The sequence below is a fragment of the Cololabis saira genome, chromosome 9 (assembly GCF_033807715.1).
Source record: "Cololabis saira isolate AMF1-May2022 chromosome 9, fColSai1.1, whole genome shotgun sequence".
NCBI classification, from domain to species: Eukaryota; Metazoa; Chordata; class Actinopteri; order Beloniformes; family Belonidae; genus Cololabis; species Cololabis saira.
Window position 1 is genome coordinate 3,940,441 of NC_084595.1, and position 26,973 is coordinate 3,967,413.

General features: G+C 41.0%; 1 protein-coding gene across 1 annotated transcript in view; it reads left to right on the top strand.

Moving 5' to 3' along the window:
- Positions 1–16,114: 16,114 nt before the first annotated feature.
- LOC133450846 (GTPase IMAP family member 8-like) overlaps positions 16,115–26,973 on the top strand; it is a 29,564-nt gene continuing 18,705 nt past the window's right edge. The window contains exons 1-2 of the mRNA XM_061729750.1: positions 16,115–17,321; positions 17,435–18,977. Of these exons, the coding sequence (XP_061585734.1) occupies positions 16,118–17,321; positions 17,435–18,977 (2,747 nt within the window). The 5' untranslated portion in view covers positions 16,115–16,117. The remainder of the gene's footprint in view (positions 17,322–17,434; positions 18,978–26,973) is intronic.

Here is a 26,973-nt window from a genome sequence, read left to right on the forward strand (position 1 = left end):
AAAGTAACAAGAGAAACATTAGATAACAGAATAAGAAGGTTTGCGGGAATAATGTCATGATGATGAGTCTGGGTGTGCAGACGTCTGCAGCAGCGCTGTAAGTAGACCGGTACCAGTACCAGTACCAGTACCAGTACCAGTACCAGTGCCGGTACCAGTACCAGTGCTGGTACCAGTACCAGTACCAGTACCAGTACCAGTACCAGTACCAGTATGCGGTACCGACACCGTTTAATCCCCCTCATCAGGTACCGGGACCCGGCTCTCCCTGATAGTCTGAATCCTCCCCGACCTCTCCACACTCCACATCTCCTTTTGTTCAAATATAGTTCAGTAGTTCCAGTTTGATTATGATTTTGAGGTGTTTTTATTTCACATCTATATTTTTTCTGTGATATTTTCCATCTTAACACCATGAATATTCAAGTTAATAAACGTGGCTCCGTGACGCGTTCAAGCAGCCCTGGTTTAAAGATAAATCCATTTATGAGCGACACCATAAACAAAGAGTATGGTTTTATGTGTTTATGTAGTTGTTGTGTATTTTTTATGTTGTATGTCTTGATATTGGGTCTAGAGTCCGTAATAAAGTTTATTATGAGCCACACTATAAACTTCTGCAGGGACTTTATTAAACTTTGAACTTTTCCTCTGATTGATTTAGAAAATGTTTAACTTGAAATAAATCCTGCAGCAGGGAGGAGCTGCAGAAGTCGTTTAAAGAAATATTCAGGCTGATTTTAAGGTTTATTTATTCCAGTTACATCACATGTCCATCCGTCTGGAAAACACAGATTTATCATAAACAGACCAATGAACTTAATGTGGAGACTTTTTCTCAGTCAGATGTAAATGAAAGAATTAAGAATGAGATCTAAGGAATAATACCAAACATATTTTAAATGTATAAACACAGATTTAAACACAGATTTATGTTTATTCTGACTGAACTGAATTTGTTTAAGACACTTTTGACTCGTCGTTACCTCAGAGTTACCGTTAACTTTGACTCGGGCAGTTTTTGAGTTGGATCGTAGTAAAACAACTTTGTGGTGCTTCTTCAATCTGATCTGGGATCAGAATTGAATAATTTGGGAGCTTTGACGTATTCTTTAAAGGTAGTAATGAGTGAAGCTTCAGTGAAGCCGGTCCTCCCGTCCTGACTCCTCATCCACACACATCTGTACAGATGTTGATGGCTGCACACATGGATGATGTTTTCCTCAGGTTTCCTCTCATTACAGTTAGTTTCTGAAGTTTTCCACCTCAGCTGCTCCAACCCTTCAACTCACCACTAGTGTTGTTTTTAGCAGACGGTTTAGATTCTAGTTTTAGTCTAGTCTTTGGGTCCAGCTATCATTTTAGTTTTTATTAGTTTTTGTTACGTTCATTCTCTTTTTAGTCGTGTCAAGTTTCAGTCGACTAAAAGTCTGAGCATTTTAGTCTGATTTTAGTCAGAATTGTCCATTTTAATGTAGTTTTAGTCAAAGATTGTATTTAGCCAAAAGGAAACACGAATCTAAACGTTGTAATGTAAAACAAGTCAGGAAAACTGTTTTTGACACCATAATTTTATCAAGATTGAGCTCATGAGAATAAAATCTTTATTTTTCATGTTAATAAAGCTTTTTTTATATAAACTACTTTATATCTTGTGTTAAATTTCATGAATAATTTTTAACATGTTTTTAAACCTGAACCCTCCACACAGAGTTCACATATTTATCACTCCGTCTCCTAAAATGTCTCTTTCTGTGTCACATTACGGTTTTTCAGAACAAAAGTTACTTATATTCTAGTTTTATTCTGGAGAATATACATTCACTGGTTCTTAATTCAAACAAATTATATTGATCAATTATAAATACATCAACATTAAAACATGTTGGGTTTATTGTATTGTTACGTAAATCTTATTCTTAATTGTTTGTAAACCACAAATAATTTAAATCCACAAACGTGAAACTTTGGATGCAGGTTGAAGCTTCACTCGTGGATTCTGCAGGATATTTACAGATTATTATGTTATTATTATATTATTATGTGACAGAAACCAGTGTTTTGGTCTGAACCGGCTGAACTCCATGTGGATGTTAGAAACGTGTTCGGACTGAACTTTGCCGTCTGACAGTAAAACTGTTAATCTTTAACTTTTCTAAATTGCTCTCAATTTCAGCAGATCAATCTGTGGCGCAGTTGGAGCAGCTGGTGAGTAAAACCTCCCTGATTAATTGCACGAACAAGTATTTTGTTAGAAGTTGTTTAAGAACCAATTAATGAAACATTTTAAAGTTTGTTCTGTCATCAAAACGTCTTGGTTTAGTTTTGGAAAGTATTTCCTCTTTCCTGGAAACACCAAAGTAACGAGGGAAACATTAGATGACAGAATAAGAAGGTTTGTGGGAATAATATCATGATGATGATTCTGGGTGTGCAGACGTCTGGTACCAGTACCGGTACCAGTACCAGTACCAGTACCGGTACCAGTACCAGTACCAGTACCAGTATGCGGTACCGACACCGTTTAATCCCCCTCATCAGGTACCGGGACCCGGCTCTCCCTGATAGTCTGAATCCTCCCCGACCTCTCCACACTCCACATCTCGTTTTGTTCAAATATAGTTCAGTATTTCTGGTTCAATTATGATTTTGAGCTGTTTTTATTTCATATCTTTATTTTTTCTGTGATATTTTCCATCTTAACACCATGAATATTCAAGTTAATAAACGTGGCTCCGTGACGCGTTCAAGCAGCCCTGGTTTAAAGATAAATCCATTTATGAGCGACACCATACACTTCTGCAGGGACTTTATTAAACTTTCAACTTTTCCTCTGATTGATTTAGAAAAGTTTTAACTTGAAATAAATCCTGCAGCAGGGAGGAGCTGCAGAAGTCGTTTAAAGAAATATTCAGGCTGATTTTAAGGTTTATTTATTCCAGTTACATCACATGTCCATCCGTCTGGAAAACACAGATTTATCATAAACAGACCAATGAACTTAATGTGGAGACTTTTTCTCAGTCAAATGTAAATGAAAGAATTAAGAATGAGATTTAAGAAATAATAACAAACATATTTGAAATGTATAAACACAGATTTATGTTTGTCACAAACTTATGTTTTTAGCTTTTTAGGGCCCGAGCACTGACAGTGCGAAGGCCCTATTGTATCTGTAGGAATTTTTCCTTATTCTTTCTTTCTTCTGACGAAAGGAGGGCCTTTTTGCCCCCTAAACGTGCCCAAAAGTCACCAAATTTTGCACTCAAGCCAAGCCTGGTGAAAAATTTGTTGAAAACACAGATTTATCATAAACAGACCAATTAACTTAATGTGGAGCTTTTTTGTCAGATGTGAATGAAAGAATAGGGAATGAGATTTAAGGAATAATACCAAACACATTTTAAATGTATAAACACAGATTTATGTTTATTCTGACTGAACTGAATTTGTTTAAGATACTTTTGACTTGCCGTTACCTCAGAGTTGCTGTTAACTCTGACTCGGGCAGTTTATGAGTTGGATCGTAGTAAAACAACTTTGTGGTGTTTCATCAATCTGATTTGGATCAGAATTGAATAATTTGGGAGCTTTGTCGTATTCTTTAAAGGTAGTAATGAGTGAAGCTTCAGTGAAGCCGGTCCTCCCATCCTGACTCCTCATCCACACACATCTGTACAGATTTTGATGGCTGCACATAGGGCTGGGCGATATATCGAGTATAGGCGATGTATCTCGGCTTCTACCTTGTGCGATGTACAAAATGACTCTATCGTGAATATTCAAATATACATTTGCTTTAGCCTCGGGCGTTAAATTACAGGCTTTTCTCACTCTCTCGTCTCGTCTTTATTATTATTTTAGTTTTTATTAGTTTTAGTCACGTTCATTCTCCTTTTAGTCGTGTCAAGTTTCAGTCGACTAAAAGTCTGAGCATTTTAGTCTTTCAGGCAAAATTGTACAGCTGTTTTTACTCCGACCATGCTCAGACATTGATTCCATGACGGTCTCTGACGGGTCTGACTGTTTCCATAAACGAACAGTTTCATCAGCTCGATTTCCATTGGGGACGGAGGTGACACGTCCCCCCACTGGGGACGGAGGGGACACGTCCCCCCAACTTTACAGTTTGTTTCCACTTTCGTTACTTAAGTCATGGTTGCCAGCGCGATAGAGAGCCGACTGTTCCAAACACAGGTTATCACTCCTGGTTTCCTTCAACCTTGATGCTTTTAATTTCAATTCAATTCAATTCAATTCAATTCAATTCAATTCAATTCAATTCAATTCAATTCAATTCAATTCAATTTTATTTGTATAGCGTCTAATACAACAGATGTTGTCTCTAGACGCTTTCCAGAGATCCAGAACATGAACATAAACATAAACATAAACATAAACCCCCAAGCAATATATATATTTTTTTTTCCCCTTGTCTGCACACATATTAATGATTGATACCATGACGGTAGAAACCAAAAGTATATATATGTGCATTATTACTATTTTTAATATATATACATATATATATATATATATACGCATACATATGCGTACACATACATAAATATACACATACAAACCCAGGGATTTTTATTTTTTTTTCTTTTTGGGGGGGGGGGGGTGACGACATCCACTGCCAATCCAGGAAGCAGGAACACACGGAAACACACGTCAAGCGCTGGAAATCTGCAACAAAAAACCACAAACAAAGCACGAAACCGGCACGGAGCCAACCAAAACAATAACAGCAATCGACCTAAATCTTGAGATCTGATCGCAGTCTGAGCTAAGCTATCGCTACCGCTACCTAAACCCAAAAACTAGAGAGCCAGCATGCAGGTGAACAAGCCAGTGTGTATGTCTATGTGTGTGTGTGTGAGTATGTATATGATCATGTGTGTGTGTGTGTGTGTGTGTGTGTGTATATGCATGTGACTAAGTGACTATATGTGTGTGTGTGTGTGTGTGTGTGTGTGTGTGTGTGTGTGTGTGTGTGTGTGTGTGTGTGTGTGTGTGTGTGTGTGTGTGTGTGTAATAAACCAAACAAAGCTCCACCTGAAGTGTATCTATAGTGGGGGAGGGGGGGGAGCAACCCCGCCACCCGCGAGACCAGAGGCCGACACGGAAGAGCCCGGAACCCAGGCCACCGGCAACCCCACAGAGGGGAGAAGTAGGAGGGAGGCAACCCACCGCCTGCGAGGCCCCCCCCCCCCCCGGCGGCGGCCGAGGGGGCCCGCGGGCGGGGCCCCCACGGCGCGGGAAGAAGCAGCCAGGGATCCCGCGGCGGCGGACCGCGACCCAGGCAATCTCCGGCCACCCGGTCCGGGCCGGACACGCGGCCAGGAGGCCCTCACCCTTCAGGCCAACGACCCCCACCCGGCAGGGGGCCAGCCTGGAGAGAGGAAACCCCCCAACAAGGCGACACCCGTGCAGGCCCGACAACGGAGGGCCCCAGACCCAGGCATCCCATTCATTCATCCATTCACCTATCCGATATCTATACTAATAATAATATGATATACTATACATAATAATAATAATAATAATAATAATAATAATAGTCAGCAGCACACAACAGTCATGTGGAAGCAGCAGCGGGATGACCAGAGGGGGGGGGGGGGGTACAGGCAGTCGGAAGCAGCAACAGCAGACATCCACGTGGAAGCAGCAACGGGATGACCGGGTATGAGAAAAAAAAGAGAAAAAGGGGGGGCCGGCACAAGAAACTACAGGAACGATGGACAAAAATGATAGCTATGAGATATTTATAATAAATAAAAATGGTAATGGAGAAGAGAGGCAGGGAAAAGGAGAGGAGAAGAAGGGTGAGAGGCACCGCCCAGCGGATCATGTCGGTGCCCCCCTGCAGCATAACCCTATAGCAGCATATCTACCGCGAAGCTATATTTGAGACTAATTATTATAGTTTTGTTCTATAGCTACAACTATGACTGCTTTTGTGTTTTCTTTAACGTAAAAAAGACGGATGAGAAGCAACTGGATGAAAACACAGTTTGAGACAAGAAGAATCTCAAAGTTACATGAACCCTTTCATAGACAACGTTATTAAAATAAATGGAAATCAGTGTAGCTGATTACAGTAACTCACATTACTGCAACACTGATCACACACAACATCCAAACCAGGTTGTCCAGCAGCTAAAACCACATGGAGCTCAACATCATGACCACATTTAAAGGGGCCACGATCCCTGAACGGTCATAGTTGCATGAAGGACAACATGCTGCATTTAATAATGAACAGTGTGTAGAACCACACTTAATAAACAAGGTGAATTATGTCCATAACATTCACTACAAGCCAGTAAGTAAGTGACCATAAAGTTAAAGTGCTAGGTGTTTAAGTGCTAGAGTTTGTAAAGTGCTGATGTTATTGCACATTGCCGTATTGCACTTTTCTGGCACACACTGACATGTGTTACTGATGTTATTGCACAAGTTGGCATTATAGCGTACATATTTGTAATTATGTATGCACCATTGCACATTTGCATACATACTACCGGTAAATGTATGTAATCATACAGTAACGGGTCACAACAGGATTTGTTTATCACCAGCAACACCCCCCCCCCCCCAAAAAAAAAAAAAAAAAAACAACCCTTACATTAGAAATACAGTTATCAATTACAGTTTCAATATCAAATGTATTCTAATAGGCCAATTAATGTTCACACCTCTGGTTTTCCATCAGCCAGATTTTAAGTTCTGCTTTAAAAGAGGGTAAAGAGGGTTCTGTATATAAATGGTGATCATTTCTAATTTCATCAAATGATTCCCTCAAGTCGGTCAATCGTCTCAGTGTTTTTGGCGGAATATATTAGGTCCAGTTGAATTATTTGGTTGATTTTGTGTCACTATCATCCTGATGTTTGTAGAAATGCCCCCCCATAAACACTTCTCAAACCAAAGTTACAACCATATAAACTAAATACATGAAAGAAAATAAAATGGCCAACAAGTTTGTTTTTTTTGTCTGTTTTTTTGTTTTAGCTTCATCCACGTGCTGCGACAAGGACCTGCAGGATGGAAAGAGGTTCTCAGAAGATTTTAGGAATCTGCTGTTGAACTCCAACTGATCTCCAGTTGATCTCCTGCTGAAGTTCTCCAGGTGCTTAAGCATCAACGTCAGCCGCGGCTGAACCAGGTGAGCACATGAACCAGGTGAGCACATGAACCAGGTGAGCACATGGACCAGGTGAGCACATGAACCAGGTGAGCACATGAACCAGGTGAACACATGAACCAGGTGAGCACATGAACCAGGTGAGCACAGGAACCAGGTGAGCACATAGACCAGGTGAGCACATGAACCAGGTAAACACATGGACCAGGTGAGCACATGAACCAGGTGAGCACATGAACAGCAGTTGTTGGAAGTCCACGTGTTCTAGTCTGCACAGACAGAACCGGACCAACCCTTGGAAGACGACGCCCTCAGGGCTCTGACTCCGTCCAACTCTGGTTAATCCAAAGATAGGAAGAATGAAGGAACCCGTGTTTCGTGTTTGGTTTTTGATGCAGATTTCCAGTGCTCAACGTGTGCGTTCTTGCTTCCTGGTTTAGCAGTGGATGTCACCCCCCCCCCCCCCAAAAAAAAACAAACAAAAAAAAACAAAAAAACACTGGGTTTGTATGTGTATGCATGTTCTCGTTGAGAAAATGTCACCAATTGTGTTGACAGACCAGCCAATAAAATCCATTGAAAATGACACCTACTCTATAGTCTGTGTGTGTGTGTGTGTGTGTGTGTGTGTGTGTGTGTGTGTGTGTGTGTGTGTGTGTGTGTGTGTGTGTGTGTGTGTGTGTGTGTGTGTGTGTGTGTGTGTGTGTGTGTGTGTGTGTGTGTGTGTGTGTGTGTGTGTGTAAGGGGTTCTATGTGTGTAATAAATTTAACAACTGTCTGTAAAGTTTTTATCTAATCTATCATCTCTACAAACATTTATAGATTTACCCACACAGGTAACTGATCTTGTGGATTAATTGTTTTATCTTTGTGTCTCTTCAGGAGGACTTCCTCGGAAACGCTGCAGCAGCTTCGAGTTCTTGCCTCCTAACAGTAAGTTTCTCTGAACTGAGACTGAACAGTTCTGATGTTGAAACTAAATCACGTTGGCATTATAATTTGTCATAAAGAACTAGACTCTAGTTAGATGTTGTTTAATATAAAGATAATGATCACTGATTATTATATTCGGTGATTGTGTTTGATCTCTGGTTATCTTTGGATGTAAAAAGTTAACACACCTTTTTATCAGGGCCTCACGTGGAACACCTTTGGGCCAAAAAAAAAAAAGGCCCAGCCAAGACTGTTCTTCCTGAGAGTCCTCAGGAAGAACAATATCAAGGAAAAACTGCTGGTCACTTTCTACAATTGCTCCATAGAGAGCATACTGACGTCCTGCATCAGTGTGTGGTTTACCAGCAGCACGGTGGCTCAAAGGACGGCTCTACAAAGAGTTGTGATTACAGCCCAAAAAATCATGGGTTCATCTTTCATTTTTTGACACATTCTCCTTCGTGGTTTTGAAGTGACTGAATGCATTTCTCATTCAGACGAGTTTGCATATTCTTTTTTGTAATAATAAGCTTCATCCTGGCCCCCGACCCCACAGTCCAGACTGGTGCAGAATACAGGAGATGAGGGTCACATGTGAAGGGAGACCAGAACCTTCCAGAAATTCCTGGAGCTCCTTCAGTGTTGCTGAGGTCTATTTGTAGTCCCCTTGATAAGTTTTCCTCTCATCCTCTCAGCTATGGACGTTCGTCCTGATCTTCAATTCAATTCAATTCAATTTTATTTATATAGCGTCTAATACAACAGAGTTGTCTCTAGACGCTTTACAGAGACCCATACCCAGAACATGACCCCCGAGCAGTTATTACATAAACAATGGCAGGTAAAAACTCCCCTAGTGGGAGAAAAACCTTAAGCCAAACAGTGGCAAGGAAAAACTCCCCTTTAGGAGGGAAGAAACCTTGAGCAGGACCAGGCTCATCAGGGGGGACCCTCCTGCCGAGGGCCAGACTGGTGGGTCAGGGACGGCAACAGCACAGCAGGCAGGTGGAAGCAGCAACGGGATGACCGGGGGTGGGGACCGCAGGCCAGCACACAGCTCCCGAAGCTCCGGCCCAATCAGCAAGTCCCAGGTTGGGGTGCAGGGTCAGGAAAAGACTTGTGCTCCGTAATGCAAGCTACAAGCCACCCACGGCCACCTGCAGGACAAAAGAGAGAAAAGGGAGGAGAAGGGGGGGCCAGCAACGGGATGACCAGGGGTGGGGACCGCAGGCCAGCACGCAGCTCCCGAAGCTCCGGCCCAATTATCAAGTCCCAGGTTGGGGTGCAGGGTCGGGGAAAGGTTGAGAAAGGGGCAGGGCCAGGGAGAGGAGTCTTGAGGGACGAACATTCTCCCCCGCCCAAAAGGGGCCGTTACCCTGCCCCCCTCACTCCCACACTGCAGGTTCCGGTGTCCGGCAAAGGATGCTGCAACATGGACAAAAGAGAGAAAAGGGAGGAGAAGGGGGGGCCAGCACAAGAAACCACAGGAGCGACTCTGACACACTAAAGTTTACACTACCTAGAGATTTACCAACACCAGCTAGAGGTGTACTAAACACTAACTATAGGCTTTACTAAACAGAAATGTTTTAAGTTTGGTTTTAAAGGTGGAGGTGGTGTCAGCCCCCTTAACCCAGATTGGAAGTTGGTTCCATAGTTGTGGCGCCTGATAGCAGAACGCCCGCCCTCCAAATCTACATTTAGATACTCTAGGAACTACGAGTAAACCTGCACTCTGAGAACGGAGAGCTCTGACAGGAACATAAGGCACTATCAGGTCTTGCAAATAATGCGGAGCTAAGCCGTTTTGGGCTTTATACGCAAGTAATAAAATTTTAAATTGGATTCTGAATTTTACGGGTAACCAATGGAGCGACGCTAACACTGGAGAGACGTGGTCTCTCCTGCTAATTCCTGTCAGTACTCGTGCTGCTGCATTTTGGATCAGCTGGAGCCTATTCAGCAAATTACTTGGACATCCTGCTAACAACACATTACAGTAATCTAGTCTAGAAGATACAAACGCATGAACTAGTTTTTCTGCATCACTCTGTGAGAGGATTTTCCTAATCTTTGCAATATTACGGAGATGGAAAAAGGCTATTTTACAAACCTGATTGACATATGGTTTAAACGACAAATCCTGATCGAAAATAACACCAAGATTTCTCACAGTTGCACTGGAAGCCATCGCAACACCATCTAATCCCTTCCTAAGATGCTCTGGACCAAGAATGATAACCTCTGTTTTATCTGAATTTAGAAGCAGGAAATTTCTGGACATCCAGTCCTTGATGTCCCTAAGACATGCCTGAAGTTTAACTAACGGTTCTGTTTCATCCGGCTTCATAGACAAATAGAGCTGCGTATCATCAGCATAACAATGAAATTGTATGCCGTGATTCTGGATTATACTTCCCAACGGCTGCATGTATAAACTGAACAAGATTGGCCCTAGCACTGAACCCTGCGGAACACCATAACAGACCCTTGACTGTTCTGAAGAAACCTCATGTACATGAACAAACTGGAACCTGTCAGATAGGTATGATTTAAACCAACATAGAGCTGTCCCTTTAATCCCAACAACATGCTCTAACCTGTGCAGTAAAATGCCATGATCTATAGTGTCAAAAGCAGCACTGAGGTCCAGTAGAACCAGTATGGACACTAATCCCTTATCTGAGGCCATAAGGAGGTCATTCGTGACTCGAACAAGTGCTGTCTCTGTGCTATGATGCATTCTGAACCCTGACTGAAAGACTCCAAACAGATCATTTCTATACAAATAGTCACATAACTGGCTTGAAACTGCCTTTTCCAGAATTTTAGACACAAATGGAAGGTTGGAAATTGGTCTATAATTAGCTAAGGTGTCTGGGTCAAGAGAAGGTTTTTTAAGTAAAGGTTTAATTACTGCGACTTTGAAAACCTGTGGTACATATCCTAAACTTAGGGATAAGTTAATTTGGTCCAGTATTGTCGTACCAATAAGAGAAAAAATATGTTTGAATAGTCGAGTCGGGATGGGGTCTAACATACATGTGGTTGACTTAGCTCTATTAACGAGTGAAGTCAGCTCAGGGAGGTCTATAGGATCAAAACAGTCTAGAGACAAGTCAGAGCCTAGGGAAGTCGCTAAAGCTGAAGAAACACCTACAACCGGCTGGTTGATTTCTTCTCTAATTCTCGCGATTTTACTGTTGAAGAAGCCCATAAAGTCCTCACTACTGAGAGCTGCAGGAATGCACGGCTCAACAGAGTTGTGACTCTTTGTCAGCCTGGCTACAGTGCTGAACAGAAAACGTGGGTTACTTTTGTTATCCTCTATCAACGTTGAATAATAAGCTGTTCTGGCTTTGCGAATGGCTTTTTTATATACTATTAGAATATCTTTCCATTCATGATGAGAGTCTACAGACCTACAAGAGTACCACTTCCTTTCCATTTTACGCACGTTTTGTTTCAACATGCGGATATCTGAATTATACCAGGGAGTTAAGCTCCTGTGGCTAGAAACCCTCCTTTTCAAAGGAGCAACTTCATCTAAAGCTGAATGCAACAAATCAGCAGTGTTACTAGCAAGGAAATCAACATCTGCAGAGGTAGAACCCAGGTCACTGGCCTCGACTACATCACTATTTCGCACTGTCGTAAGATAAGCAATGGCCTCCCTAAATTTAACAATAACTTCATCAGACAAACATCTGCTAAAATAATACCTCCTATTTTGCACTTCAACATCAACAAAATTAAATTCAAACGTTATTAAGTAATGGTCGGATAAAAGGGAGTTTACAGGTGACACCAACAGACCATCAGTTTCAACACCGTAGGTGAGAACGAGATCGAGAGTATGATTAAAACAGTGCGTCGGTTTATCCACTTTTTGTGAGATACCCATTGATTCTAGAAGAGAATCGAAGGCTAATTTAAGATTATCGCTTTCAACATCCATATGAATGTTAAAATCACCCACTATGATGAATTTATCTGTGCTGATCAATAATCCAGAAAGGAAATCTGAAAATTCAGACAAAAACTCCAGATACGCACCAGCAGGGGGCCGGTACACTACCACTAACACAACTGGCTTCTCTGATTTCCGGCTCGGAAATTTCAGACCAAGCATGAGGCTTTCAAATGTATTATAGTTGCACTTAGGTTCAATTTTTGTTTCGAGACCGGAGTTATAAATTGCTGCGACTCCTCCGCCTCGGCCCGTGCTTCTAGGAATGTGATGATTAAAGTAGCCGGGCGGAGTTGATTCATTCAAACTAACATACTCTTCCTCCTGTAACCATGTTTCTGTTAAGCAGAAAATATCACTCCTGCTCTCTGTAATTATATAATTTACTAACAGAGACTTAGAGCTTAATGATCGTATATTTAGTAGTCCGCATCTAATTTTTAGGTCTGTAATTGGTACCAAATGTACATTGGTTTTAATTTTTACAAGGTTATCTTGGTTAACGCCTCTATAACGCTGCACCTGGTGAACTTTTGGAGGGCGGGGAACTGCAACCACTTCTATTTTGCTAGGCACCTCTAACTGACTAAGCCTCGCCTCCAGCCCTGTTAAACTACAGCTCTGCATCCTGGCCTGGACCCTGCATTGTCAGGGGGAGTGTCTAATAACATTGGCCAGATTTCTAGACATAAGAGCTGCACCATCCCGGGTGGGATGAATGCCGTCCCTTCTAATCAGACCGGGCTTTCCCCAGAATGTCTCCCAGTTGTCAATAAAGTCCACGTCGTTTTCTGAACACCACTGAGACAACCAGCGGCGGAGCGAGAGCATGCGACTAAACATGTCATCGCTGGTCAGATTGGGGAGGGGGCCAGAAAAACCTACAGAGTCCGACATGGTCTTGGCGAAGTTACACACCGAGACAATATTCATTCTGGTTACTTCCGACTGGCGAAGACGGGAGTCATTAGCTCCGACATTGATGATAACTTTACCATATTTACGATTACCCTTTGCCAGTAGCTTCAAATTTGCTTCTATGTCGCCCGCTCTGGCCCCCGGGATACACCTAACTAAGGTCTCTGGAGTCGGCTTCACATGTCTCACAATAGAGTCTCCAATCACCAGGGTCTGTTTCTCAACAGATGTGTCGCTGAGTGGGGAAAAACGGTTAGACACATGAAGCGGGTGGTGTTCCGTGAGCCCTTTAAGACTACCCTTCCTCCGAACCGTCACCCAGCTGCCCTGCCTGGCCGGCTGCTCGGGAGCTGCAGGGGAGCGGTTACGCTCAGCTGCTACGGGCCGGTCCGCCGCTAGCTTAGCCTGGTTAGCTGAGGAGGCTCTCGGACTATGGTTTAGTTGGCCAAACCGGACCTCTAACTGACTGAGCCTCGCCTCCAGCCCTGCAAATAAGCTACACTTTAAGCACTTACCGTCTTCACTAAAGGAGGCAGAGGAATAACTAAACATTTCACACACTGAGCAGGAAAGAGGTGAAGCGGTGGGAGCCGGAGCGGCCATGCTAAGATGCTAACGGAGGCTAACGGACAGAAAATGTATCGGTGATTGGTGACAGTGAAAGTTACGGAAGAGAAAATGAGCGAGTGTTGAAATAAAGACAGTAATGTACCAGATATAGTGCTATTTTACCAGAAAACAGTCTAAGTTTTAGATAAAAAGTCGGGAGAGATCTGAGCCTGCAAACGCCGTGAGACGGCAGCAGCACAGACCGCAACACCAGGAAGTGACGCGATGCGTGACGCAATACGTTACCCAATCAGCAAGCCCAGATTCAAGATTCAGCCCAGATCTTTGCTGCCACTTCTTCTCCACTTATTGATGGTGGTTTTGACAGCGTTTCCTGGTTTGTTCATATTTCTGAAGATGAACTCCTAGGACATCTAGAGTCTCATTTCCCCTGTTGCCAGTGTCAGTGCCTGAATGTAAGAGCCTCTTTCACAAAAAGGGTAAAATTTGATCACTTCTTTTTTAGCCTCCCGACGTAGACAAAAAGGAGTAAAAAAGGATTGTGTCACCCCATTAACCAAATGTAAAAAAAATTTCTGATCACGTTGTACGTGTGCGGCACTGTGGCCAAGCTAGCCGAGCGTTGATAAACTGGAGGCAGTGGTAGGGTTTTTTTTTCATATGGCAAGATTGATTTATTAATTTGTAGTTCTTAGCCGCAAGAATTGCCAGCCAGGAGAAAAATGAAAAGAAAGCACAAGAACAAAAACTACTCAATCAATCACTAATTAAACTTAAACTGCAACTTAACTTCAATAATTAAACTGAATTCATAACCCTCAATTCTGGCGTTCCATGGTTTCTCTGGCCTATTGACACGTGTTGCCTCACGCTCACCTCAGACCAGAGTCCTGCACGGGTCAAATTTTCAAGATCCGCCCCGCCCCGCCCCGACCCGGGGACGAACAAAACCGCACCCGAACCGCAAACCCGCACATCAGCCCAACTAGTACCCCAACCCGATCCGACCTGTTGAAACACAACCCGCAGCCAGACCCGTAACCCGGATTTAAAGTCATCATTCATCAGTCATCATTCATCACACAAAAAAAAAATGTATATATATATATATATATATATATATATATATATATATATATATATATATATATATATATATATATATAAAAAAAAATTAAAATACTTAAAATGAGAAAGGGAGAGGAGCTTTCCTTTCACTGCCGTCCTACTTGCCTCCTGCTGGGGCTCCCGGTCGGGCAACTGGAGTCTGGTGGGGGCCTCCTGCTGGTGGGGGGGCCTCCTGCTGGTGGGGGCCTCCTGCTGGTGGGGGGGGCCTCCTGCTGGTGGGGGGGCCTCCTGCTGGTGGGGGCCTCCTGCTGGTGGGGGGGCCTCCTGCTGGTGGGGGCCTCCTGCTGGTGGGGGCCTCCTGCTGGTGGGGGGGCCTCCTGCTGGTGGGGGCCTCCTGCTCGCTTCCCTGACGCCCCGGTCTGACCTCACCCCTCATTGCAATATATAAATGACCAATTTTAATTCTAATAATTATTCTTGGCACTAACCTAATAATTTCTAGTTCATATGTAATATGGATTTCTAGGATAAATCTTTATTGAACTTGTGTTTTTTTATTACCTCCTTTAAGTTGCAGTTTGTGAATTATTTTATTTTGTTCTATAATTTCAGTGTCTGAGCTGAGGGTTGTTCTGCTGGGGAGCAGCCGGAGTCAGAGGAACTCAGTGGAGAACTTCATACTGGAACACAGCGTCTTCAACACAAAATCTCTCAGCTGGACCAGAAACACCAGCCGGTTTAGAAACCAACGTGTAACAGTCATCAACACTCCAGACCTGTTGAGTCCTACAGAGGACAAACTGACTGAGTTTCTGACAGACTGTGCGAGAGTCTCTGATCCTGGACCTCATGTGTTCCTGTTGGTCCTACATCCTGAAGACTTCAATAAGGAACACAAAGAGACGCTCTGCAGAATCCTTGAAACTTACAACGATCAATCATTTCATCAATGCCTGATACTGGTTACGCGCAGAGAGGAGAGCTCAGGCATGAGGGAAAGCCACATGGAAAATAAAACATTGAAAGAGATGATCAGAAAATGCAGATACGGACACCTGAAGATGAGTGGCATCAGCCGTTCAGAGCTGCTAACACGCTTGGGTCAGGTTGCAAAAGAGAACAACGGAAAACATCTGACCTATGGAGTATTTGAAGAAACAACTTCACCAGGTGATCACTCAGGACAAAAAAGTTGGACAACTCGATTCAAAGGTGTTGGTAAGTCCAGAAAGACTTTTAAGAAGTACATGAGTTCAAATTTTGTTCAATTAGATCCTTAGTTCAACAACAAGTAAAACAGTCTGACATTTTTCACAGGTAGAAGAATGTTGAATCCAGTGTCACTATTTTGGAAAAACTCTCCATCTGAACGTAAGTTAATTCAATCTCAAGTTAATCAAGAAGAAGGAACATATTTAGTAAAAATCCAGACTTCATTCTTTAATTGTTAATGTGGTTTTTTTTTTTTGCTTAAATGTGGAACAAAATACACACAACAATCTTAATCCATGACTGCATCTCTTTATGTCACAGCGTCTGAACTCAGGATTGTGCTGTTGGGGAGAAGTGAGAACAAAAAGAAGAAACTTGTTGATTTTATCGTCCAGTCTCAAGATTTCCAATCAAAACAAGTCACAGATGTTGGGACTCAAAAATCATCAAAGTGTTTAGCGTCTGGAGAGTGGAGAGGGAAACCAGTAACAGTAGTGAACACACCAGACATGTTCAGCTTATCTGAGGATCAAATAAAAAGAGAGGTGGATTGCTGTATGAAGCTCTGTTCTCCAGGACCAAATGTTCTGTTGCTGTTTGTGAACACGTCTAATTTCTCTGAAGAGAACAGACAAAAGATGAAGTTCATCATTAACCTATTTGGGCAGGATTCCCTCAAACATTCAATGGTCATCATGACACATAGAAATGACATGAGCATCAGTGAACTCCTGGAAGATTGTGAGGGAAGACACCACTACCTGTTTGCAGATAACAAGGAATCCCTGATGGAGAAGATTGAAAAAACAGCAAAGAAACACATACAAACCTCCATGACTGAAGAGCAACAAATTAAACCAGTCTTAAACCTGGTTCTGTTTGGGAGACAAGGAGCAGGGAAAACCTCAGCAGCCAAGGCCATTTTAGGTCGGAGAGACATTCGTTCAGTCTCCAAATCACCAGAGTGTGTCCAGAATCAAGGAGAGGTGTTTGGACGTCGGGTTTCCCTGGTGGAGCTGCCTGCCTTGGGTGGAAAACCTCCAGAGGAAGTGATGGAGGAATCACTCAACTGTGTCTCCCTCTGTGAACCTGAGGGCGTCCACGCCTTCGTCCTGGTCCTACCTGTGGCTCCACTCACGGATGACGACAAGAAGGAGCTGCAAACCATCCAGAACACGTTCAGCTCTCGAGTCAATGACTTCACCATGATTCTGTTCACCGTGCAGTCCGATCTCACCCAGCCAGGTGTTGTTAACTTTGTAGAAAAGAGCAAAGACATCCAGGAGCTCCGTCAGAGCTGTGGAGAGAGATCTCTCATCTTCAACGTTAAGAGTAATGAGCAGGTCCCAGAGCTGCTGGATGCTGTTGAAAATATAAACCAACTCAAAAACAGTTACTCAGCAGACACATTCATGAAGGTCCAAATAGAAAGAGTCGTACAAGAAGAGAGAGACATCACTGCACTGAGAGCTGAAGTAAAGAAGCTGAAAGCAAAGATGTGTAAGTAACGCTCACGGTAAACTCTCATCTCTCACTGCTCAGAAACACGTGGAACCATAAGATAGAAACTGTTGACATTTCAAGCTAACGTGTACTTTTTTATGACGTTGCAGATGATGAAGAGCAGCAGAGCTCAGACTCTCTCAGGATTGTTCTGATTGGGAAGACAGGCTGTGGAAAAAGCTCCTCAGGAAACACCATTTTAGGAAGTAAAGCATTTAAAGCTGAATTAAAGCAAACTTCAGTCACCAAACGCTGTCAGAAAGAAGTGGGTGAAGTGGACGGTCGTGCTGTTGCTGTGGTCGACACTCCCGGTCTGTTTGACTCGACTCTGTCACATGACGAGGTCAACGAGGAAATGCTGAAGTGCATCAGTCTTCTGTCTCCAGGACCCCACGTCTTCCTGGTGGTGGTGCCGATCGGCAGATTCACCCGCGACGACAAGGACACACTCAAACTCATCAGGGAAGCTTTTGGGAAGAATTCAGAACAGTTCACCATCATCCTTTTTACAAATGGTGACGCATTAGAACGTGAAGAAAAATCTGTTGAAGATTTCATCAGAGAGGGCGATGACTCGTTTCAGAAGCTGATCAATGACTGTGGAGGAAGGCACCACGTGTTCAATAACAACGATAAACAGAATCGTGAACAGGTCAGAGATCTGATAAGAAAGGCTGATGACATGTTGAAGAGAAACAAAGGAAACTGCTACACCAATGAGATGCTGCAAGAAGCTGAAGCAGCGATAAAGAAGGAGGTGGAGAGAATCCTGCAGGAGAAAGAAGAAGAAATACAGAGAGAAAAGGAAGAACTTAAACAAAAACATGAAGAAGAAATGCAAGAAATGAAAAGAAAAATGGAAGAAGAGAGAGAAAAAATACAACAACAAACTGAGCTGAAACTCAAGGAAATGAAGGAAAATATAAATAAAGAGCAAGAAGAGAAAAAGAGGGAACAGAAAAAGAGGGAAGAGGAGAGGAGGAATAGGGAACGTAGAGACGAAGAACATCGCCAGAGTTTGAACAAACAGCTTGAAACATTGGACAAACAAATTCAGTCAGAAAAAGAGGAAAAGAAAAGAGAGTTGGAACAGGCCCGAGAAAAGAAGAAAAAACAAAAGGAGGATTTTGATAAAGAACGTAAAGAATTGGTGGAAAATCAAAAGAAAGAAGATGAAGAGAGAAAACAGAAGGAGCAGAAACGACTGGAAGAACTCAAGGAACAATATAAGAAGGAAAAAGAAATGAGTGAAAAGAAAATGAAGGACGAGGAAAACATCAGAAGAGAAAAGGAGGAAGAAGAAAAAAAACTGTTAAAAGAAAAACTAGAAGATCTGCAGAATAAGACTGAAGAGGAGGTCAGGAGATTAGCTGAAGAGAATAATGATTTCCAGAAAAAATATCAGAAGAACCTGGCAGGTCTGGAGGAAGCACACGAGAGGGATCTAAGAGAAATCAGTGAGCTGGCAGAGGCTGTTTCAAATAACAGCCAATATCTGATCAAAATCAAAGATTTACAGACGGAACATGAGAGCCAAATGAAAAAAGTAAAGGAGCAGGAAAAGGAGAAGCTGCAGAAAACCCATGAAAGTAAAAAGAGTAAAATGATACAAGAGTTTCTTGATGAGATAAAGAAAAGTCAGAAGGAATCCCGGTGCAGCATTTCATGAGAGTTGGGAGAAAGATCTCTGCAGTGCTCACAAATATTCAAGAATCGTACTTTGTGACAACTTCAAATATGTCTAAAGTGAGAAAATCAACCTATGCTCCTCAGAATGAAAAACAGATTGATGAAGGGGATTTTTAATTTACCTAGATATATATGTATATACAGATATACCTATGTATACATACCGCAAAGATTAAGAAATCTAGAATTAGGGAAGAATGATATAAGATAAATAGAAAATATATGCATATATAAATAAATGATAAACTGAAAAAAAAGAAATACAGTTAAATAAGCGAAAAACCTTTCTACGTGTTGTGGGTGAAATAATCAATCATCAATAAATTGCAGACAGATTCTATTGAACTTTCTTCCCTGGTAAAGTAAAAATCTGATTTTCTTTAGCTCTAATGGCGCTTTTACACTAGTACCTACTAAGCGCGCTTCTACACGCCCCCGTTTTGCGCTTTTACACTACAGGCCGAGGCGGGTGGAGCCGTGCCAAGTAGATACTTTTCTGTATCTACTCTGCCGAGGTTCTGAGCGGCTGAGTCGGCCCTGGATCTGACGACATCACAATACAGGCCACCGATTGGACGGGGGACCGTCAGACGTTTGAATCAGGAAGCGGGGAGTTAGCGAAAGAACGGCTCGCGGCGATTTTATCCGACAGGCAATGGCAGCGCAAACGTCTGTTTGGTGGTCCAACTCTGAGGTGCAGATGTTCGTAAACCTGGTGGCTGACGAGAGAATTAAAAAGGGATCTAGACGGGCGATAAGGAATGACCAGATCCACTAGGAGCTCTGTCACTTTATAGCTGCTTTTCAGCAGGGCCGAGACAAACAAAAAAAAAGTGTTGCTGCTTGAAGCTTCTCTCACTCTCATTTTTAACTTGATATTGAACACAATCCACAGACCCAGTAGCACATCTATCATCTCCTCCAGGTTCTACATCTTTAGTGTTGTTGTCCTCTTCCTTTAGATACACAATCAAATACGTCACAGCAGGTTCGCTCCAACCTCCTACTTCTGATCTGGGTGTCTAGAAACAAACGAGGACAAGGCGAATGGAGGCGAGGCGTGACGAGGCGAGAAGGCGAGTACGTACTAGTATAAAAGCGCCATAAATGTCTCATAACATAAACCACTCTGTGACTCTGTAATCACACTTGATCGTTCTGCCAGACTGTTCTCAGATGGTCCATAGTAACTTTACCAGTTAGGTTTTACAGATTGTCATATATCTTGGATACCACCCCCTTTTTTTTAAAGGATCTTGCATAAGTATCATTTCCATTGAAGCTTGGTTGGGAGCATTTGAGCTGGGATAGTGACCCTGCGAAGGATACAGCGGGTATAGAAAAAGGATGCATGGATGGATTGTTCTAGATAACAAAACTCCTTATCTGTAAATATTTTTGAAACTGTGAGCTTGGAATGTTGTATTTTTCCTGTACCTGTTCAAAGGATGGGAAAATCTGACCTATGAATATATCCAGGAAATTATGAATCCCTTTTTCGAACCAATCCTTAAACACTGTAATGGCAAATGGTGGTGCAAAGGTGTGGTTTTAGATAAGAGGGCTTTGAAGTGAACAAGACTGCAAAACATAACAGAGTGGGATAAGATTGGATTAGACAATGAGTCAGGATCTACAGAAGGCAGGGCTGATAGGAACATGCCTGGAAGAGAAGAGTGGTGACAACTGGGGTTTTCTAGACTTAATCATATTGTTGGTTTATTTTGTAGCCACTAAGTCATCAATGTAAAGTAAAGACTTCTGTGGTTTTCTTATTGGGCATTATATTACTTTTCCTGGCTTTAACTTCTGATAGGTGTGTCAAACTTGCAGCGCGTTAATTTTTTCTTTTCTGTATGCTTTTGCCATTTTCTTTGTTTGGATGAGCGTCTTTTCATAAATACTTACATTGTTATCATTTTCAAATTGATCTACTTGAAGGGGTGGAGGAGCGTCATGCTCATGCATGTGTGTTTTGTTTCACGTTGATTCAAAGAAAATTTATGTTGGTGTGTTTTTGATGTTGACAAGATTACAGAGACAACTCCATGAACTTTAGGTTTCTGCAGGAAATTACAACTTACTGTAAAAAACCTGCAAGCGGAAAGTGTGCTAAGACATTTTAGTTAGACTGTCCATGGACATATGTTCTCCTCCATTAACCTTGTTGAATGGAGGATCACTTACCCCTGGCTAGGCAGCAGTCATCAGTTGTTGAGGCAAAGTTTACGCTGATAAAAGAACATGGCCATATGTGGCCCTGACCACCTCCAGCTGTGATTGGAGCAATCACTTCCCAGTTAATCTTCAAATGCGTACTGGGTTATTAACACCTGTCCTCAAGGCCGTCCCCGTGTGACCAGATCACTTAGTATAGATGTTAATATCATAAGAAAAGGGGCTTAAGTTGTTGTCAAGGCAACAGAGTGAAAAAACAACCCCCAATCCCACAGATATTATGAAACACAAATCCCCCATTAAGCAAGAAAGCTGGCCACCTAAGTTTATAATGGAAATGTAAAATGTTTGTACATATTCAAATTTGTTGTTTTCTTTTCCTTTTGACTTATTTACGATGATTACAAATAATCCAACACTGGAGATCATTAGCATAAACAACACCGTCTGTGTCTTCGCCGTGGCGGAATCTTGTGGTCAGAAGTCTCTTCTAAGGTAGATTGGCTTTTAATCGGTGGCATAGTCATTAGTTACCAAAATCTGTTATTTTGGTAAACCTAGGACTTTTACTGCCCCGAGTCCAGAATGACGACTTCAAGTACTTGCAGTTAAAGTAAGAGGTTTCCCTTTAAGACTGAGTTCATTTCTATAAATGTATATTTGTTTTTGTTTTTTTAAAGAGGTGAATTACATTGTCTGTTCTATGCAGAACATTTAAATGATTGTTTATGGTATTTCATTATAAAGCAGTAATCAAGTTTTGTGATTTCAGAGGTAAAGATGTGTATAAGTGTTTAAGAGATTAAAAATGAGAATAATAATCTTGGTCTCAGTGTTCCTTTTTTCTATATTCTTTTAAGAAGGAGCAACATCAGATTTTATGACAGTCTGAGTAAGAAGCTCAGATTAGGACGGGCGTATGGACTTTTTTGGAAAATGTTCTAATGGTATATAAAGAAGCCCTTCACAACACTCGAACAGCTTATTATTCATCATTGATAGAGGATAACAAACGTAACCCAAATCTCTGTTCAGCGCTGTAGCCAGGAGGAGTCACAACCAAGAGTCACAACTCTGTTGAGCCGTGCATTCCCGCAGCTGTCAGTAGTGACGACTTTATGAGCTTCTTTAACATTAAAATCATCAGAATTACAGAAGAAATCAACCAGGCCCACCAGGTAGTGGCTGTGTTGTTTCTTCAACTTTAACAAATTCCTCCATTATCAATAGATAGCTAAATAGCTAAATAAACCATTTATCTTTCATATATATACATTTTATATATATATATATATATATATATATATATATATATATATATATATATATATATATATATATATATATATGTATATATATATATATATATATATATATATATATATATATATATATACGTATATATATATATATATATATATATATATATATATATATATATATATATATATATATATATATATATATATATATATATATATATATATATATATTTGGTGGATTTTGATGGATCCAAAGGAATTTTACCTTTAGTGTAATTTACCTTCTCTTCTCTACTCAGCCTATCACAGTCCACTAGTCCCACAGACAGACTCTTCCACTAATATTTATACCTTATATAAAAGAAATAAAAATAGAACAAAACAAAAACAAAACTTATAAGGATAAAAAATACTTTATCCAAACACATCCTACCTACTACAACTGGTACTACAACTGGTACTACTGGTACTATAACTGGTACTATAACTGGTACTACTGGTACTATAACTAGTAATACTGCTACTATAACTGGTACTTCAACTTGTACTACAACTGGTACTAATGGTACTATAACTGGTACTATAACTGGTACTTCAACTTGTACTACAACTGGTACTAATGGTACTATAACTGGTACTACAACTTGTACAAAACAAAAACAAAACTTATAAGGATAAAAAAGACTTTATCCAAACTTTATCCAAACACATCCTACCTACTACTACTGGTACTACTGGTACTACAACTGGTACTACTGGTACTATAACTGGTACTACTGGCATTACAACTGGTACTATAACTGGTATAACTGGTACTAGAACTAGTTTTACTGGTACTACAACTGGTACTACTGGTACTAAAACTGGTACTACAACTGGTACTACTGATACTATAACTGGTACTATAACTGGTACTACTGGTACTATAACTGGTACTACAACTGGTACTACTGGTACTATAACTGGTAATACTGGTACTATAACTGGTACTACAACTGGTACTACTGGTACTATAACTGGTACTATAACTGATACTACTGGTACTATAACTGGTACTACAACTGGTACTATAACTGGTACTACTGGTACTATAACTGGTACTTCAACTTGTACTACAACTGGTACTAATGGTACTATAACTGGTACTAAAACTTGTACTACTGATACTACAACTAGTAGTACTGGTACTTCAACTGGTACTACTGGTACTATAACTGGTACTATAACTGGTCCTATAACCGGTATTACTGGTACTATAACTGGTACTATAACTGGTACTTCAACTTGTACAACTGGTACTACTGGTACTATAACTGGTACTTGTATCTTTTATGGGCTGGTCTGATGGAGCAGCAGCAGAGAGGAATAGACTGGACAATGTGGTGAGGAAAGCTGGCTCTGTACTGTACTGTAGTACTAGTACTAGCTCTGTCCTGTAGTGTAGTAGTAGTACTATCTCTGTCCTGTACTGTAGTAGTAGTACTAGCTCTGTCCTGTACTGTAGTAGTAGTACTAGCTCTGTCCTGTACTGTACTGTAGTAGTACTAGCTCTGTCCTGTAGTGTAGTATTAGTACTAGCTCTGTCCTGTACTGTAGTAGTAGTACTAGCTCTGTTCTGTATTATAGTAGTAGTACTAGCTCTGTCCTGTACTGTAGTAGTAGTACTAGCTCTGTTCTGTATTATAGTAGTAGTACTAGCTCTGTCCTGTACTGTAGTAGTAGTACTAGCTCTGTTCTGTATTATAGTAGTAGTACTAGCTCTGTCCTGTACTGTACTGTAGTAGTACTAGCTCTGTCCTGTACTGTAGTAGTAGTACTAGCTCTGTTCTGTATTATAGTAGTAGTACTAGCTCTGTCCTGTACTGTAGTAGTAGTACTAGCTCTGTCCTGTAGTGTAGTAGTAGTACTAGCTCTGTCCTGTACTGTAGTAGTAGTACTAGCTCTGTTCTGTACTGTAGTAGTAGTACTAGCTCTGTCCTGTACTGTAGTATTAGTACTAGCTCTGTCCTGTACTGTAGTATTAGTACTAGCTCTGTTCTGTACTGTAGTAGTAGTACTAGCTCTGTTCTGTACTGTAGTAGTAGTACTAGCTCTGTCCTGTACTGTAGTATTAGTACTAGCTCTGTCCTGTACTGTAGTAGTAGTACTAGCTCTGTCCTGTACTGTAGTATTAGTACTAGCTCTGTCCTGTACTGTAGTATTAGTACTAGCTCTGTTCTGTATTATAGTAGTAGTACTAGCTCTGTCCTGTACTGTAGTATTAGTACTAGCTCTGTTCTGTATTATAGTAGTAGTACTAGCTCTGTCCTGTATGGTAGTATTAGTACTAGCTCCTTCCTGTACTGTAGTATTAGTACTAGCTCTGTCCTGTACTGTAGTAGTAGTACTAGCTCTGTCCTGTACTGTTTATTTTTACTAACTTTATTTTGCAGGTTTTATGTGAAAAGTCGTGTGAGCGATGGCAGAGCTCAGTTGTATCTAGTTAAGTTATAAATGGGTATATTTATATCAGTGTATATAGGTGTGAGGATGTATTATTATTGATATTTATATATTGATCTTTTGTATTTTATATAGAAATTAAATTAATTTTGATCATAATGAAATATATTTTAGGGGGTAGGATTTAATACGTTTTTACTTCGTCCTACTCCTTTTTGAACACGTTAATTATGGTGGATGCATGTTTTCTTTATTTATATTTTTGTTTTGTTTTCTTTTTTGCATTTATTTATTATTGATTATTATTGTTTAGTTTAGTATTCACTTTTGTTTCATGTTCGAAATAAAATTTCAATTCAAGTGTATGTCTGCCTTTTTTTTAAGCTATTGGAATGAATTAATACACTTGCAGCCTTTATCCACCAGATGGAGCCAGAGGAAGTTTACCTCCTCTCCACATGGGGAGTTGGTCGTCAGCGCACTTTAGTGTAATTTACCTTCTGTCCACCAGATGGAGCCAGAGGAAGTTTACCTTTAGTGTAATTTACCTTCTCTTCTCTACTCAGCCTATCACAGTCCACTAGTCCCACAGACAGACTCTTCCACTAATATTTATACCTTATATAAAATAAATAAAAATAGAACAAAACAAAAACAAAACTTATAAGGATAAAAAATACTTTATCCAAACACATCCTACCTACTACAACTGGTACTACTGGTACTACAGCTGGTACTACTGGTACTACTGGTACTACAACTGGTACTACTGGTACTATAACTGGTACTACTGGTACTATAACTGGTACTACAACTGGTACTACTGGTACTATAACTGGTACTATAACTGGTATAACTGGTACTAGAACTAGTTTTACTGGTACTACAACTGGTACTACTGGTACTATAACTGGTAATACTGGTACTATAACTGGTACTACAACTGGTACTACTGGTACTATAACTGGTACTATAACTGGTACTACTGGTACTATAACTGGTACTACAACTGGTACTACTGGTACTATAACTGGTAATACTGGTACTATAACTGGTACTACAACTGGTACTACTGGTACTATAACTGGTACTTCAACTTGTACTACAACTGGTACTAATGGTACTATAACTGGTACTAAAACTTGTACTACTGATACTACAACTAGTAGTACTGGTACTTCAACTGGTACTACTGGTACTATAACTGGTACTATAACTGGTCCTATAACCGGTATTACTGGTACTATAACTGGTACTATAACTGGTACTTCAACTTGTACAACTGGTACTACTGGTACTATAACTGGTACTTTTATCGGCTGGTCTGATGGAGCAGCAGCAGAGAGGAATAGACTGGACAATGTGGTGAGGAAAGCTGGCTCTGTCCTGTACTGTAGTACTAGTACTAGCTCTATCCTGTAGTGTAGTAGTAGTACTAGCTCTGTCCTGTACTGTAGTAGTAGTACTAGCTCTGTCCTGTACTGTAGTAGTAGTACTAGTTCTGTCCTGTACTGTAGTAGTAGTACTAGCTCTATCCTGTACCATAGTATTAGTACTAGCTCTGTCCTGTACTGTAGTAGTAGTACTAGCTCTGTCCTGTACTGTAGTAGTAGTACTAGCTCTGTCCTGTACTGTAGTATTAGTACTAGCTCTGTCCTGTACTGTAGTATTAGTACTAGCTCTGTTCTGTATTATAGTAGTAGTACTAGCTCTGTCCTGTACGGTAGTATTAGTACTAGCTCCTTCCTGTACTGTAGTATTAGTACTAGCTCTGTTCTGGGCTGTAGTATTAGTACTAGCTCTGTCCTGGGCTGTAGTAGTAGTACTAGCTCTGTCCTGTACTGTAGTAGTAGTACTAGCTCTGTCCTGTACTGTAGTAGTAGTACTAGCTCTGTCCTGTACTGTTTATTTTTACTAACTTTATTTTGCAGGTTTTATGTGAAAAGTCGTGTGAGCGATTGCAGAGCTCAGTTGTATCTAGTTAAGTTATAAATGGGTATATTTATATCAGTGTATATAGGTGTGAGGATGTATTATTATTGATATTTATATATTGATCTTTTGTATTTTATATATAA